Genomic DNA, 16528 nt, shown 5'->3' with positions numbered 1-16528 from the left:
TAGTATGGGGGGGAGGAACCTTTCTGAGCATTGGTATCCCAGAATAATACAATGATATTGGGTGATGAGACTCTATCTTTGTGGTTGGCTGTTGTTTCCTTACATCCTTCCGTTTGTCTTGTCTTATGATGACTGTCTCCTGTAAAGCTAGACATAAGTGCGAATCCACCGGCATTATACATTTAGGCATTATATTAGATAAATATTAGACACTATAAATGGCAGAAAACTAATAGATATTCTTGATATCTAAGTAAACAGGCATTTACAGTCAGAATGATTATTCAGACTAAACAGCAACAGGAGAAGAACAAAAATAAATCTGAGAGAATGTAGAATGGGTGCTCCTTCCACAGGTCTACAACTTCTGAAGTCTGAGAACCAGGAAGCTTATGACATCTGTACTCAGGACAGCTAGAACACTATGCAGACTTAAAAGGCATCATTGTTCCTTAGCAACAAGAATTTCAGGCTTATCAGCTCCCCACAGTTCATGAAAATCTATCTAGGTTATGTGCCACTTGAACTAGAATCATGTGCTATTTCAAGCATATATGTTTCAGGTTCACTGTCATGATGCTAAACCATCTTTTTTTGTCCTGATACCGTTGATAGACAGCAGATGGAAACAGCTGATTTTATTTTTTGATGTAACATACACAGTATATTATCAAGTATTTATTGCAACAATATTTTTTAGTTTTATGATAGTGATGGAGGCTAGAAAGTGCCTTGAATATGAAAATGGTTACTAAATTTCTCTCCTCCTATATTCTTTTTTTTAAACATGAAAAATCATTAAAAAGCTTTTATTTTTTAATATATCTACAATATCCTTTTTACAAAAATGAATGTTAATGAGTTAGTAAAATCCCCGACAAAGTGAATACTGATGTAATAAAATGAGGGTGATATCAACTCTGCTGTTATTCACTACATACAGTTAAAGCTGCAGGTTTATGGAAATGGAAGAAGCTGATCAACTGAGATGAAAAAGTTATAAGGATGAAAACATGAGCCAAGAAGGGGCTGTTTTGCTCTTTCTTCAGCTTTGGTTGTGTACGAAAGTTGTCATTAATTTTGATTAATTTTTAAAAAGGAGGTGCAAATAAAAATGTAACAGACCAGTGCAATTTTAATGGAGAAATAGGACCAATAAAAAATGTCCCTCCGTCATATAAAAATAACCCCCTGGTTCTACCAGGAGTTGTTTAAAAAATGGGGTTGTTGCCTATTGTTCTGTACTGAATTAATTCACCTTAAATCATCTAAATTGTGACAGTGATAAGTATGCAAATAATGAAGTAATGTAGTGTCCTCAGGACAAAAAAAAGTTCATTTGAAATCCTTTTTTTTAGCTTTCTTATAGGCATCAGATCAAAGCTATTTCTGCTGTTAAATTAAATTTTGGGGATGAAATTCTGGTCCCATTCAAGTCAATGGCAAAACTTTCATTGACTTTAGGGTGAAATTTTGGCCTTATTAAAGGCAGAGCCATGTAAACTTTCACTGTTCCCCCCCCCCAATTAATTAATTAATTAATTCCCCCCCCCCCAGAATTATTTATTCTGCTTTATTGGAGAGTGGTACCATTACATGTTGCTGCTTTTTATTCTCTGTAGGACTGTGAGAAGACTCTAGGTAGCTTAGCCTTTCATACAACTAGGTGGTGACAACAGTGAAGGTTTAATGCTGCTGACCATGTTAAAAGTTGAGTTCCTTGGTTCTAACTCCTGCAGAAAGTAGCTCTCTGTCTTGCAATTAGTTTGCTGTAGAGGCAACCTTGTTCTGAATAGTTGCTCATTTTTATTTATTTTCAATTATGAGTTACTGCTTCAAATAGACAAACAGGTAAGCAGTCTTCATAGATTTCATAGACATTAGGGCTGGAAGGGACCTAGGGAGATCGAGTCCAGCCTCCTGCCCAAAGGGCAGGAAATCAGCTGGGGTCATAGGATCCCAGCAAGATAAGCATCCAATTTACTCTTGAAGGTGTTCAATGTAGGTGCTTGAACCACCTCCGCTGGCAGGCTGTTCCAGACCTTGGGGGCTCGGACAGTAAAGAAATTCTTCCTTATGTCCAGCCTGAAACGGTCTTGCAGGAGTTTGTGACCGTTCGACCTTGTCATCCCTTGGGGCACTCTGGTGAACAAACATTCCCCCAGATCATGGTGGTCACCCTTCATAAACTTATAGGTGGCCATCAGATCACCCCTGAGCCTGCGCTTTTCCAGGCTAAAGAGTCCCATGGCTCTCACCCTGTCATTGTAAGATCTGTTTTCCTGACCCCTGATTCTGCGCGTGGCTCTCCTCTGGACTCTCTCAAGCTTCTCCACATCCTTTTTGAATTGTGGAGCCCAAAACTGGACGCAGTACTCCAGCTGCGGCCTCACCAAGGCCGAGTACAAGGGGAGAATGACGTCCCAGGATTTGCTCGAGAAGCATCTATGGATGCAAGCCAGCGTTTTGGTCGCTTTACTAGCCACAGCATTGCATTGCAGGCTCATGTTCATCTTGTGGTCAATGATGACCCCCAAGTCTCTTTCTTCTGTAGTGCTATCCAACGTAGCACTGCCGAGCCTATAAGGAAGCTGCAGGTTTTTCCTCCCAAAGTGGAGAACCTTGCATTTTTCGGTGTTAAACACCATCAGGTTCTCGTCCGCCCATTTGCTGAGCTTGTCCAGGTCAGCCTGGATCACCCGCCTATCTTCTGGCGTGAATGCTTTGCCCCAAAGTTTGGTGTCATCAGCGAACTTGGCCAGTCCACTCCTGACTCCAATGTCCACATCATTAATGAAGATGTTGAACAGGATGGGTCCCAGGACAGAGCCTTGAGAGACCCCACTGGTCACAGGGCACCATGATGAGTGACTGCCATCAATTACAACCCTCTGGGTCCGACTACAGAGCCAGTTTCCCAGCCAGCGGATCGTGGTGGAGCCAAGGCCACAACTGGCCAGTTTGGCCAAGAGGTGATCATGGGATACCAGATCAAAGGCTTTTTTGTAGTCAAGATATATGACATCAATCACTTCTCCCTTGTCCAGGTGATAGGTCACCTGGTCATAGAAGGAAATGAGATTGGTCAAACAAGACCTACCCGCAACAAACCCGTGCTGGCTATCCCTTAGAATGTTAGCTTGGGCCAGTCCATCAAGGATGGCCTCCTTAATAAACTTTTCTAAGATCTTCCCCAGGATACAAGTCAGGCTAATGGGCCTGTAGTTAGCCGGATCCACTCTCCTCCCTTTCTTGAAGATCGGCACCACATTGGCCTTCTTCCAGTCTTCGGGCACTACACCAGAGCGCCAGGAGTTTTCAAAGATCCGTGCCAGGGGCTGGGCTATGACGCTCGCCAGCTCCTTGAGTACCGTGGGGTGCAAATTGTCAGGGCTGGCTGACTTGAAGGTATCCAGCTTCTCAAGGTGTTCCTTCACGAGGTCAGCATTTATGGAGGGTAGGCTATCCCCATCACCCGGATCTCCCTGTCCCATAGCAGGCATGGGCGTCCCATGGGACTGATGAAAGACTAACACAAAGTACCTATTTAATAGGTTGGCTTTTTCCTGGGCGTCAGTTGTCAGTTGCCCCATCTGGTTTAGCAGGGGTCCAACATTGCCCTTGCTTTTCCTCCGGCTCCCCACATATCTGAAAAAGGACTCTTTGTTGTCCTTGATGCTTGAAGCTAGTTGGAGTTCAGTTGCAGCCTTGGCTTTCCTGGTTTGCTTCCTGCAGGACCCCGGACCAGTGCAGAATAATTCTCCTTGGAGGTGAATCCCGTCCTCCATCCTTTTGTAGGCTTTCCTTTTTAGCCGCAGGAGGTCCGCTAGGTCCCTAGAGAGCCAGGAGGGCTGCTGTGCCTTCTTGCTGCCTTTCCTCCGTGTTGGCATAGATTTAGCTTGTGCATTGAGGATCGCTTCCTTGAGAAGCAACCACTCTTCTTGAACTCCCATCTCCCTGGGGCCTCTCATGGTCCCTGAGGGCCTGACCGACAAGCCTCTTGAGCTTGTCAAAGTCGGCTTTTCTGAAGTCAAGGACTTCTGTGTTGCTGACTGACTTCCCAGCTTTACGGCGGATGGTGAAGGTGATCAGCTCGTGGTCGCTGTCACCCAGCTTTCCTTCGATCACTAGGTCGCTGATTAGGTCGTCCCCCGTAGCCAGTACCAGGTCGAGCAGCGCTTTGCCTCTCGTTGGCCCATAGACTTCTTGAGTCAGGTTTCTTTTACCAGGAACAGTATTAGCTTTGAAGTACAGTATTTTTCCCTGTACACGTCCTCACTGTTATTATTAAGGTTGGATGGATTATTTATTTGTCAAATATTGTAGTTTTGTGCGGTCAGAGATATTTGTAAATTTGAGTCAGACTTGCCAAACCCTTGTGTTTGAAATGAAATTGGCAAAATGTTTAGGAAATGTCAGAACAGTTTGTTTTCCAGCCCCTATAATGAAAGCCAAGGGGCATATCTACATGTGCAAATGCTGCTGGGTGGGTTTACTGCAGAGCAATTTACTCTGGAGTAAACCCACACTGGTTAGGTGTCTATACATGCGCCCATTTGGGAGCAGATGTACTGCTCCTGGCAGCAGTCTATTCCTGCCTCCTCCGGCCCTGCGCTGGTCCCTGCAGCAGCCAGGGTGAGCCCTAGGCTCCCCCTGGTGCTAGCCCAGCAGCTGGCATTGAGCACAGAAAATAAATAGCTTCCTGTCTCTAGGGGCTGCCTACTTCTGTGCTGGGCTGGGGTCAGGTGGCAGAACTTGGGCAGTCATGGAGCTGAGTCAGGGAGTTCCCTGCTGCCAGGGCAGGGGGACATTGTCCCTCCCTGGAATCTGGTATTCGATGCTGCCCCAGTAGCAGGCAGTTGCCAGGGACAGGGAGCGATCTCCCACCTCTTGCTACCCAGCTGAGTGGGAGCAAATTTGCTTCCCATCAGCCATTTACAAGTGCCTTACTGCACAGTAACTACTTGGCAGTTAATTTCCTACTTGAATTTGTAGGTAGCAAATTAACTGCCAAGTAGAGCAAATAATTGTGCAGTAAGGGTCTGCATGTGTAGACAGGGACGCTTACTATGTAGTAATTTTCTCTATTGTGCAGTAAAGTATCTCGTAGATACATCCAAGGAAATGATGGTATAGATCCACAGAAGCTGAAGTAGTGGTTATTGTATCATGGTTCATCCTTTTGTATAATAGCCCAGAGGTTAGTGCACTCTTGCAGGATATAGGAGAGACAGATTCAAAGTGTTCCTTTGTTTGGGGGAACTGAATCCACATCACCCACCTCTCAGATGCCTGGATTCCATGGGGGCTTTGGAGTGGCTTGCTTTCACATGCTTCTGTTGATGCTGTTCTGTTTTCTATAAAATACTTATAATCAGTGGACTACTGAGCAGACCCAGGAGAGCATTGTAATGACCACATTATAAAGAAACTTTCTACTTTAGCTCTCTCCTTTTTTTTTTTTCCCCACTGTCTGACTCAATGGCTATTTAGATTTTTTTTTTATATTGAATTAGAATCAAGTATTTTATAGCAAGCTGGATTCTCCACTTTTCTTGATAGGCAAGTGATGTGGTTTTAAATCTTCTTGGGTAGAGAGAGAATTTTAATTCTGGGTCTGCTGCAGCATGGGTGAGTTACCTAATCATTGGGTTACTGGGGAAAAGGCACCAGGAATTTTGTGAATTGAGCACTGCATTTCCTTGGTATTTATTAGAGGTGCTTGATGTTTGGAATAAAGGAAAAATTGTTTTGGACATTTTAAAAGTGATTTGGTTTTCTTGGGTCAAGGAGAACTTTTGGGTTGACACTTCTTTTTTTTGTTTCAGTTAGGAAAAAAAGAAAATCAAGTTGATCTGAATAATTTAATTTTTGGGCTAGCAGGCAAATTGCTTACTTCCCCAGTGTTATTATTAGGAACTTCTCCTATGCTGTTGAATATACTGGGACTCATGGCTAGCTGCAAACATGATAGATTTGTAATAAAGTTGTAAAATTGCTACTGCGCAATATTTATAAAGAACGGTACCATCATAAATTGTCTTTAGTCTTTATAATTCTTCAATTAGTATTGGTAATATGTCCTAAACCAGTATTTGCCTTGTCATTTTGTTAAGGAACTATAACTACTTAATATACTGTAAGCAATTTGAATCAGTTCCCACAAGCAACGTGTCCTAGAAACCCAAACCACTGTGTCATATTAAATCAATTGTAGGTTCATGAGAAGGCCACAATTCATCTTCGTAGCCTGCATAGTCACAGTGCCTTATTACAACTACTGCTGCTGTATAATTAAGTAATAAGTCCTGCTGAAAAAAGAAAGGTACCCATTATTTCTGTGTTTGAAGCCTTTATTGGTGAAAAACACTTTTCTGTGCTATGTCTTATGGGAGGTTAAAGAAATTAGACATTTCATATGTCTTTTATTTTTTTAAGTGCCAAATAGTTAATATTTCTAACAAATACTGTATTAAGACGCATGTAAATACCAGTGTAGCCTTCAGCCAGATCCAGAACCCAGGGAAGTTAGTGGGAATATTGCTGGTGATTTCTTACTTGAAGCAAACTCCTTATGAATTATTTAGAGACTTCAAAGCCATAACAGAACTAGTGGTGGGCAAACAGGGTACCAACCCCCAGCACTGATTTTAAAAGAGGCTAAAAAATGGTGGCTGTCACTGTCCTTGGCTCAGCTGCCACCACTGCCCCAGCAGCTGCTGCCTCCCTAGAAACAGACATTTCTTCTTGCCTCTGCTTCAAAGGCCTTGTTTGGTTTTATGTTAATCCCTACAAAGGCCAAATTCTTATTGACTTCTGCTCAGTTAAATCTCCAATGACCTGGGATTAGTTCTCAGAAGTATATTTTACTAGGGGGTGCAAGTTGAACAAAAACCTCCACTTTCTTCTGCTGTTAATTAACTACAAGGACCTTTAAGAGAAGTTATGCACATATTTCTTCTTAAAGTTCTTATGATAACTGCAATTTGCTGCCTGGAGTTTGATTTGGGTAGCTGCCTGGAGTTTGATTTGGATATAATGCAAAGAGCATTAATATTTTTATTTTATCCTTGATTCCATAATACAACCAAATTTTACTTAAAAGCTTTTCTATTTTATTTTTTTTTACCATAACCCAATTTATTTCCTCAAGACTTCTAACTCAGTTATCCTTGTGCATTTTTAAGGTAAAATAAATGTGGAAATCTGAATGAGGGGATGAAGAATTACAAATGATATCAGGTTTTCCTATTTTGCATGTAACCCTGGGCGCGACACTACACGTGCCCTTACCTGAATAGTGGGATCCTGGGAAGCTGCTGCAGTGCCCCGGAGCGGAGAGCCTCCCCTTACAATTAAGCACCCTCCCAGACAATTCTCAAAATATTTACAAGATTTAATTATTTACAACATAACAAATAACCATTAAATAAACACACTGATATACCCACTAATAAACCCTCAAGAACTTATTTACAGTCTCTCACTTGCACACGGTGTACTGGGGATCCTGTGTGCACTGCCCCTGGCGGGGTGTCTCAGGGAGCGGGACTGTCTGTGTCCCTGCGCGTGGTCTGTGGACGCTCCCTGGTGCTGGTGTCCGTCTTTGTGCTCCTGGGGTCTCCAGACAGCAAGGATCTCCAGGCATCAGGTGGCAGCTCTTCTTCTGCAGTCCTTGCAAGACAGCCTTCCCCTGCTTTTGACCCCCTTCCCCAGCTTAGCACGGAGCAGTGTCTGAGCTGCAGGCTGTAGCAACTCTGCTGTCCCGCACAGCCTCACAGTCCAGCAAAACACAACCCCTCCCTGGGCTTTGTCTGCCCCAGGATCCCCTCCCCCATCAGGGAAAACAGGGCAGACTCCGGAAGTTCGCCCCCCCGCAGCTCTGCTGTGCTCACCCAGCCGGTCACTGGGCTGCAGGCGGGTCTTTCCTGGCTTGGAGTCTCCACACAATCAGCCCCTCTCTGATCCTGCCGCCGCAGGCTCCTGGGCCAGAGAGAGGAACTGGATACTGTCTCTCATCTGGTGGCAGCCTTTTCTGCTGCTCCACAGGGCACTCCGAGGAACTGTGTTAAGACTCTGTCCCCCAGCCCCACTCTCTCTCTCTCTCTTGTTCTCTCCCCGCAGGAAAAACTGCTCCCCCTTTTATCCAAGCCTCTCAGCCAGAGCCCTTCCCGGGCTTTTGGTAATGGCTCTATTTCAAAACTTTGCTGGGGTTACCTCACCCCTCCCACTTCCAACAGGGCTGCCTCCAAAACAGCTTCACTTGCCTTCAGAGCCTACAGTGTCCCCACTGGGACAAACTCTGTCTCTCTGCTAGGCAGCCCTTCCCATTCTTTCAGGTGGGTTCATTTTTTAAATGCTGCTACATACAATTATGCACATGTGCAAATTTTTGTTTTTCATAATTAGAAATGGTAAGAGAAAAATTCTGATTATCTGCACTTATCTCTTAAATTCCCATTTACCCAAGTCTGTGATCCAGTTGGAAATGCTACACTATCAACAGAGTTGCACTGCAGGTCACAAGAGTAAAAGTAAGATAGGAGCATGCTGGTGGAGAAGGCTTTCATTCTTGGAAATAAATTCTTGGTTGAATGGGGGAACCCCCCCCAAAACCATACACCAATTTAAATAGAAACTTTAAGGGAAAACTTGAGCTTTGGACACAATTGACAAAGTTTTAGATGTGATGAGCAGGGATACGGGGTTTTTGTTTACTGCAGAAAAACATGGGTTTTCTCCTTTAACAGCAAAAGTTGGATCTTCTCTTTTTAAAGGAGAAAATCATGGACTTTCTCCTTTAAAGGAGAGAAATCCACAGCTCCTGGGGTTTGGCAGTGCTGCTTACTCCAAACCTGCAGCCACTGGCTCTGCTGGTGCTCCTCACACTCAATCCACTCCCCGCCCCCAAGCCTGCCAGTGTATCGGGAAGGGAGCAAGTGCGTGGGAAGTTTTTTATGATCACTGCAGTGCGCTACCTGGAGTATGGTTTTTATGGCCACCGTTTCTCCTTGCAAGCTGGCATGCTGCAAGGGGCACAGGTCAAGTGTTGAGCTGGGAGCAAAGGGGCACAGGCCATATGGAGGGGGAAGGGCACAGATGGGCATTGGGGGGGCAAAGGGGGCACAGGTCATGGGGAGAAGGGGGCACAGGTCACACATTGGAACAGGGGCACAGATGACGTGGCAGAGGGGTGGGGGGGCACAGATTTCTGTGCCCACCTTGGGGCATGGGGCTGCAGTGGGGTCCAGTCAGCTCTGGAGGATCTGCCTCTGGCCCAGTGTGTGGGACCTGGCTTGGGAGGGAGTGCCATGCTGCCATGGCTGCCAAGCTGAGGTGCCCCTGCCCATCCGGCAGCAGCGGGGGACACGACTTCATGCTGCCATGGCTGCTGCCACTGCTACACCTTACCATGGTGGCACGGCACACTTTTCAGCCCCAGTTTATGCCCAGAGCTGGTTCAGCTTGGCTGCAGTCCTGCACCCTGTGCCCGCTGTGGGTGCAGAAATCTCAGGGGGCATGTGCCTCCCCACCATGTTGCCTGTGACCCCTCTTGCCTTCCCCACACTCACTCCTTTCCTCATACACTGGCAGCCTTGGGGTAGGGGGTAGTGGGTTGGGAGTGAGGGACACCAGCAGTGCTGGGAAGGCTGCAGGTCTGGAGGGCTGTGGCTTGGGAATGAAGAGCAATGGCATGGGCAGGGTCAGAGCACCAGTGTATCAGGGCTGCTCAGTGCTACAAAGCAGTGGGGGAAGATACTGAAGCAGATGAACCCACATCCTGGTTAATTAAGGGGGCAGGGGTAGCTCTGATTTTCCATGATAAAACCCCCAAAATAGAACACCAAAAATTATAGATATTTAGAATTTATTTTATTATTATGATTGAGGCACTGGTAAACTTCCAAATTACTTAAAAATTGTAACTATATTGATAAAACATTGTGTTCAGTTGATACCTATACATATATAGTGCTGTTTCATTTTAATTGAGGAAAAATGGATTTTTTTTTTGTTTAAATCAGAGAGTTTGTGATTTTTAAACAGAGAAAACCAGGATCCGTGACCTTGAATACTCTAGGTTAAACTTCCTTTGTAGCATTTACTGAGCTATCTTAGTTCATATCAGTTTTAGTCTTATGGTCTTTGCTAATGTTTAATTATTGAATTTTTGTTTTGTGCACAGGTGAAATGGCAGCTGACGTGCCAAACATTAAACTGAAAATTGATCCTCAAGATCTTCAGATCCAGACATTTACAGTGAGGAAGTTGCTGGAACCATTGATTATTCAGGTGTGTTAAGACTGCAGAAGCAAGCAGGAGAAATAAGATGAAGAATTTGCCTTATTTTGACTAAACACCTCTTTATGTTTGTCCCTTCAGGATCTATGAATACTGTGCTGGCTCCAGACACTCAAAAGAAAGATTGTATCCATTTAGCAATTCACTTAACCTCTTCTGTTGTGTAAAAAAAAGTACATACCATTATATCTAATGGAATTCAGTCTGTCTAGGCTCTTGCACAATGATATTCAAATAAATATGGAAGCGGGGCTGCATTACAAATAGAGTTCCAATGCATGAAAGATAGTAAATGGAAAATAGAAAATGAGGGTATGTGCAGGTGTTACACTTAGATTAACTTAACCAGGGTTAGGTTTACCTAGGTGCTGAACTGTATACAAGTCCAGGGAAGTTAGATCTGGCAAAAACTGGCCACCTGATCTAACTTAATTCACTTATATGCAGACTTTACCTTTAGATTGACTTAACTTTATATGCAGACCCACTAGCCTCCCCCAACCCTAACTTACATTGTGTTCCCAGTGCAGTTCCTGGTGAATGTGTGCATATGTGGGACCTGATCTATAATCACATGGCTTAAAGTGAGCCACAAGATTGCAGATTAGATCTTGGAAGCCCAGCTTCTCACCCCAGGACTGGGGCTATGCTTTTCCTACCTTGCCTCAAACCTGACCGGGCTATCTTTTTAACCATCTGACTCCTTCGTGCCCAGACAGACAGCTCCTCTCCTAAGGACCTGACAGGATTAGGGGTCCTAACAACTCCCCTTGTGGACCCGCGGGCCCTCCCAATCCCACCAACTCTCTCCTGAAGACCTGCTAGCCCCCACAATCCTGCCACTCTTGGGACTCACTACCCACCCTTGATCCTGCTAACTCCTCCCCCCACCCCAACTTACTTAGATTTGGCTCCTGGCACCAGCACACATTTGTACAAGGCACCCAATGTTACAATCATGCTGCTTAAAGTAAGTGGCATGATTATAGATCGCGTCCCAGGAACATCTACATGTGGTTCAAGGGTAAGTTGCAACTGGTGGACGGAGGAGAAAGGAAAGTTCTTGAGTTCTCTACATAAATCAACTTATCTGAATCTTAAAAAGGGTTCAATTTTTTTGCTGTGTTTTGTTTTCATAGAGCTAGTTTCTGATTATGTCTAAAGCTAATGTCTTCCAACAGAAATTCCAAATCTGTAACATTTTATTAAATAAAGTTGTTACAAAAGACATAATTATTTCTCTATAGCCAGTAATAGTTGCTAATCTCCCTTGGTTTCTTCTTTAGTAGAGCTTCCATCATTTTGTGTTACATTCCTAAATGTACCGAGAATTCAGAATGTCCAATACCATCAGTTACTTATTATATACAACTGACTAAAAGTTATAGTTTAATCTCTTCCATAACTGACAATATGTCTTATTATGTCACTATCCAACTTCTAGATTCATTTGATCATAAATCTTCAGCCAATTCTTTTTTAAAGTGTCCTTATTTTTTACCATAAGCCTTGATTTTACCTTTAATCTCAAACTTTTCCCCGGTATGTAGACAAATCAGCAGGTTATTTTGCATGGATGCTTAGCAGCTGATACATTTCAATCAACCCATTCCATTTACATTGTGTGATAACTTTCAAAGTTGCATCTATTGGCAATAAATTCCTCCGGTGGATTAGACACTTTTTTTTCCCCAGCAAGTACAATTTTATTGCAGTAACTATATGCATATGCACTTCATCACTTTTTAAACCCTTCCTTGGTAATGTAATGAAAAAAACTTGGTGGTTTAATGTGGGGTTGAACTTTCTTATTGTCCTCTTGTTTATCTTTATTGTGTGACCTGTGAAGGTGATCCAGACTCTTAGATTCAGTGTGGCTCAGGTCTGTTTCCTTTTTTTTCCATATATGTTAGAATTCAGTTGATGACTGTTGCAGTTTTTGCCTGTCTACCCCATATGTGCTATAAAGCCTGAGTTTGTCAGACTTTTAATAGGCCAATGACCTACTGGAAATATTTCCTACTGGTTTTCAGGTTGTAAAAGTGTCTGAATCATGCAGCCATTGAGCCATTTTCAGTGATTTGCTGTGTCTGAGCTTCCAAAGCAGATTTCGTGATACATACCCTAAGAAAATAATTTTTGAGTATCATTATATATAGTGTGAAAAAGCAACTTTGATAACAGGTAATCACCAGCCTAAATGGTCAGATCCCAAATAGGATCAGTATGGGCATGTTTATACACACTATTAGCATGCAGCAATAAACTCCAGCATGTATCGACCAGAGCTTATTGCTCACAGGTGCCATGTTTACATGTACTTTCAGGACCGCAACACATTAAGCTGGGTTGGAACAGCTCCAGGTGGCCTGGGAGCAGGGTGGGTCAGCTTGAGTAGCCCTGGGCTACTCTGACCTGGCTCAATGTGTTGTGAACCAGCCAGCCCCTCCACAAAGGCAGGCAGTCCCCACACTGAAGCACCCTTGTGCCCCAGCCAGTCGCATCAGTGTAGTAAAACAACTCTGCAGCAGGATAGTACTTGTATTTACAAGTACCACCTTGCTACAGAGGTAATTAGTTTCCTGTGACCTAATAGGGCTGTATGTGTAGACATGAGGGGTGTGTCCACACATGCAAGCACATGCGCTTGCAACAGCTCAAATAGAAGCAGTGCAAATTTGAGCTGGGGCTTTTTGCCTCATTGCATATGCTTGGACATGTACTTTGTGGAGTAAATTGTGCCATGTGGGGCAAAATAACCCTACTTTGCTCCTCCCAGAACTGCAGCCAGGAGAAGCTAGAGCCTGGGGCCAGCATCTGGGGGAGGAGCCTCTGGGAGGAAATTACCCACGCCCCTTCCTGTCCTGGGCTGCTGCCGCAGCTGCTGCTGCTGGTTGTTGCAAGCTTGGTCACAGGAGCTTCTGGGGAGAAGTTGGTCAGGTCCTCTCCTGTCTCTCGCTACTGCTAGCTGCTCGCTTGGTCTCAGAGCTTTTGGGAGTAAGTTGGCCAAATCCCTTCCTGATGCTGTTGCTGCCTCCCCACAGGGGGGATCCTCTGCTGCACGTTGCTGCTCCCCTCAGGGAGGGGTCCACTGCACTGCACCACACCCCAGCACTGCACCCCAGCTTCTGTACCCCTGTTTCCAGCCTGCTGCCCAGCCCGCCACCAAGCTATGGTTGGGCAGCAGCCCAGGGAGAGAGCCTACACTGCCTGTGGGCTTCTCCCCCACCATCACTGCCAGAGCCTAAAGGTGTCTTGTCTGTTCCAGCTGCCTTGGAAGGCCAACCCCCACCTTCACCTCCGCTTTCACGAGAAACACACCCTGGGTGGCTGAACTGGGTGGCTTCTACCATCACTGCTGCTATTGCTCCCATGTGTTCTGCTGCAGGAGAGATGGAGATTCCCTGCTGCACCACTCATCACCACACCAGCACTGGACTACTCCCTAATTGACTGATTTCTCCTGCCCTCCCTTACAGCTGCCTCACTGCATCTGATTCTGCTTTGTTTCCCTGCCTGCTGCCGAGTGACTAGCTGGAGGTCTGAAGGGCTCCTGAACTGTTCCCCGACAAACAAAGCCCCTCCACCACTCCAGCCATCTTTGCATCTACCTCAGCAGACTTCCTTGTGTGTTTCTCCCTTGTGTGGTAAGTCCTGTGGTCCACTCCCCCTGCTCTGGTGTTTCTTGTGTGGATGAGTAAGCCAGCTTGAGTCTCCCTAGCCCTTGTGTGTGTGTATGTGTTCCCCCTCCCCCACATTCCCCAAGCATAGCCCTCCCAGCTTTTTTCCTGTGGGGATGTAGCTCAGTGAGTTTCAGCCCCTTGCCCCTATTAGATTCACCAGCCCCACTGTACTTTTGGAGGATTTTGTTTTTGGTTTCCTCTCCCTGATGTGAAGCAATGGCAGGGCAGGAACCTTCTTGGGGGGAAGATTCCTCCATAGAACTTCCTGCAGCCCCCACTATGGGGGCAGATCTCAGCCAAGCCCCCAAGGGGATGCATGCCCCTGCAGCCCTGACCCTGGACACAGACTCCAAATGACCTCCTGCAGAGGTAGAGAAGCCTGAGACCTGTGTTGTGGGGACAGGTGAGACTCCAGGGGGGAGCCATCAGGGCCAGGAGGGCTGAGGGAGCCAGGGAGCCATCAGGACCCTGGCCAGGTCCCTCCTGTAGGGGTTCCCAAGCCCCCTTCCCCACCATGAGGGGCTGGGGCAGTGGGAAGGGCTCCTTGGCTGGGGGTGAGAAAGACAAGGGCCCTGCCCCCAAGCCTGAACTACCAGTACCTGAGGGGGCCAGGTGCACCCTACCAACTGGCACACCCACTTGGCCTGTCCCTGACCTAGCCCCAGCCCCACCAGTACAGCCCTCTATCAGGGGAATCATAGCTCTGCACAGGTGGCCCACAGCTGCAGGGCCTGGACCCTTCACTGCTGGCCCTTACAGTTCAAGCAGTGGGACCCCCTTTCTGGCTCTTGCCCATAGGCATGGGGTGAAGTGCCAACTCCTCAGACCCTGCATTTTGAGACACAGATGTAGGACCTGGCTTGGGTACTGGGGGCCCCCAGGATTGTGATAGCCTCCCACTTTCATGGCAAGAGTGTCTTTTTCCTTGCCTTGGAGGCTGCTGCACAAAAGGCAGTGGAGAGGGGGATCATGGTGGAAGGTGAGTATGTCCCCCTCAAGCCCCTAGAAGAGCTGTGAACCATCGTGGTCCTCAGCTCTGTTCCACCTTATATCTCCAGTTGGTCCCTGCTCCCCCATCTCCAAACCCTGGGGAGAGTTATCCCTCTTGCCTTCTTGGTGGTGTAGCCCTCTTGCTGGGGTGCCAATACCCCGGCCTCCACCATGTGTGCTTATTCCATCATAAGGTCATGATCCAGCTGGTGGCGCGAGCATGGCTGGAAGCTGAGGGCAGCCTCCTATTTACTTTTCAGAGGGCCCTAGTGAGGATTTTTTATATGCTGGGGGACCTATGGTGCTTCTGGTGCCATCCTCCAGGGCACTTGCATCATGCATGCCCCATGGCTCAGGCAAGAAGGGTTTCCATAGGCCCCACTGGCAAAAGGGGTGTCCCTATCACCAGCTCGCCATCCCTACTCAGGCCCTCCTGGCACTCCAGCCACAACTACCAGCCCCTCCCCATGAGCTTGGGAGACCCTGCCACCAACCAAGTATGGCAGAGTACTGGGGAGAGGGGCAGTGGCTGGGGAAGGAGAGGGAGAAGCCCCCCTGGCCATCTCCCTGCTGTAACTGACCCACCACCCCGACCCTGACCTTCTACTGGAGCTTGTCCACCTGAGGACAGCCCCCTGGCTCAGTGGGTGCAGGTCCCCTCCAGGTGCAAAGCCAAGAGACAGCCCGGGGTGCAGCTGGAGCCCTCTGTCATAGAGGATCCCTCCCACACCCTCCCAAGACCATCACATGGGGAGAAGGAGTGGTTCAGCTTCTGGGGGCCTCCCCAGCTGCACCCGACACCCTGCCCCCAGGGAAGATTAAATGGGTTATCCCAGTAGAGGAGGCTTTGGAGCTGCTGAATGCTCCCAAACAGGAGCCCATGGAGGAAGCCCCTCACTCCACTGGCCAGGGCCTACCAACTGAGACCATAGGTGCTGAGGCTGAACCAGAAGAAGGTCCATCAGCAGAGCCCTCCCCCTCTGATGAGCTGGGGGAGACAGGGGCCCTGGGGTTCACCCTGGTGAGCCCTGAGCAGGGAGGTCCCCTTTCCCGGGACCCCCAAGGCAGATACTGAGGCCCGACAGTTCTTTTCCCTCCCCCTCCCAGAAAAACCTCACCTCCAGCCTGCCCCATGGTCCTGTACCCTGCACAGACCTCCCCCCCAGGAGTTTCAGCTCTACTGTCACAGGGCAGCTGGGCACTGGGAGTGTATCAGTTTTATCAAAGGCCAACTGGGCTGTTTGATTCAGTTTCAGATCGAGGAGGCAAAGTCAGGAATGAAGTAAAGGCAAATTTATTATAGGTTACACACACACACACCAGTTAACAGAAAGATAAATGCGATAAGCAGATAATGCAGCATTAAAGAGCTAATGGTAAATAACACATAATAACAACAGATAGATAAATTCTGTCACAGGCCAACTGGGCACTGCGAGGGTATTAGCCACTGGGCTGTTCAAAACAACAGATAAATAGACATGGTTTGGCAACTTATCAATAGTCCCTTAATGCCAGGTACTTGTCAAGTGATTCCAGCAAAGTCAGGCATC

The 16528-nt window shown here is 46.7% G+C and overlaps 1 protein-coding gene across 5 annotated transcripts in view; it reads left to right on the top strand.

The window, feature by feature from the left end:
* CTNNA3 (catenin alpha 3) overlaps window positions 1-16528 on the top strand; it is a 1496635-nt gene that overhangs the window by 50673 nt on the left and 1429434 nt on the right. For all 5 annotated transcript variants that reach the window (XM_090056878.1, XM_090056880.1, XM_090056877.1 and 2 more), the window contains one exon: window positions 10187-10293. In XM_090056878.1, the coding sequence (XP_089913004.1) occupies window positions 10192-10293 (102 nt within the window). In that variant the 5' untranslated portion in view covers window positions 10187-10191. The remainder of the gene's footprint in view (window positions 1-10186; window positions 10294-16528) is intronic.

The sequence above is a fragment of the Crocodylus siamensis genome, chromosome 7 (assembly GCF_052110815.1).
Source record: "Crocodylus siamensis isolate JL-2025a chromosome 7, ASM5211081v1, whole genome shotgun sequence".
NCBI lineage: Eukaryota > Metazoa > Chordata > Crocodylia > Crocodylidae > Crocodylus > Crocodylus siamensis.
Note: the sequence above shows the minus strand (reverse complement) of the source record. Positions and strands in the feature narration are given on the sequence as shown.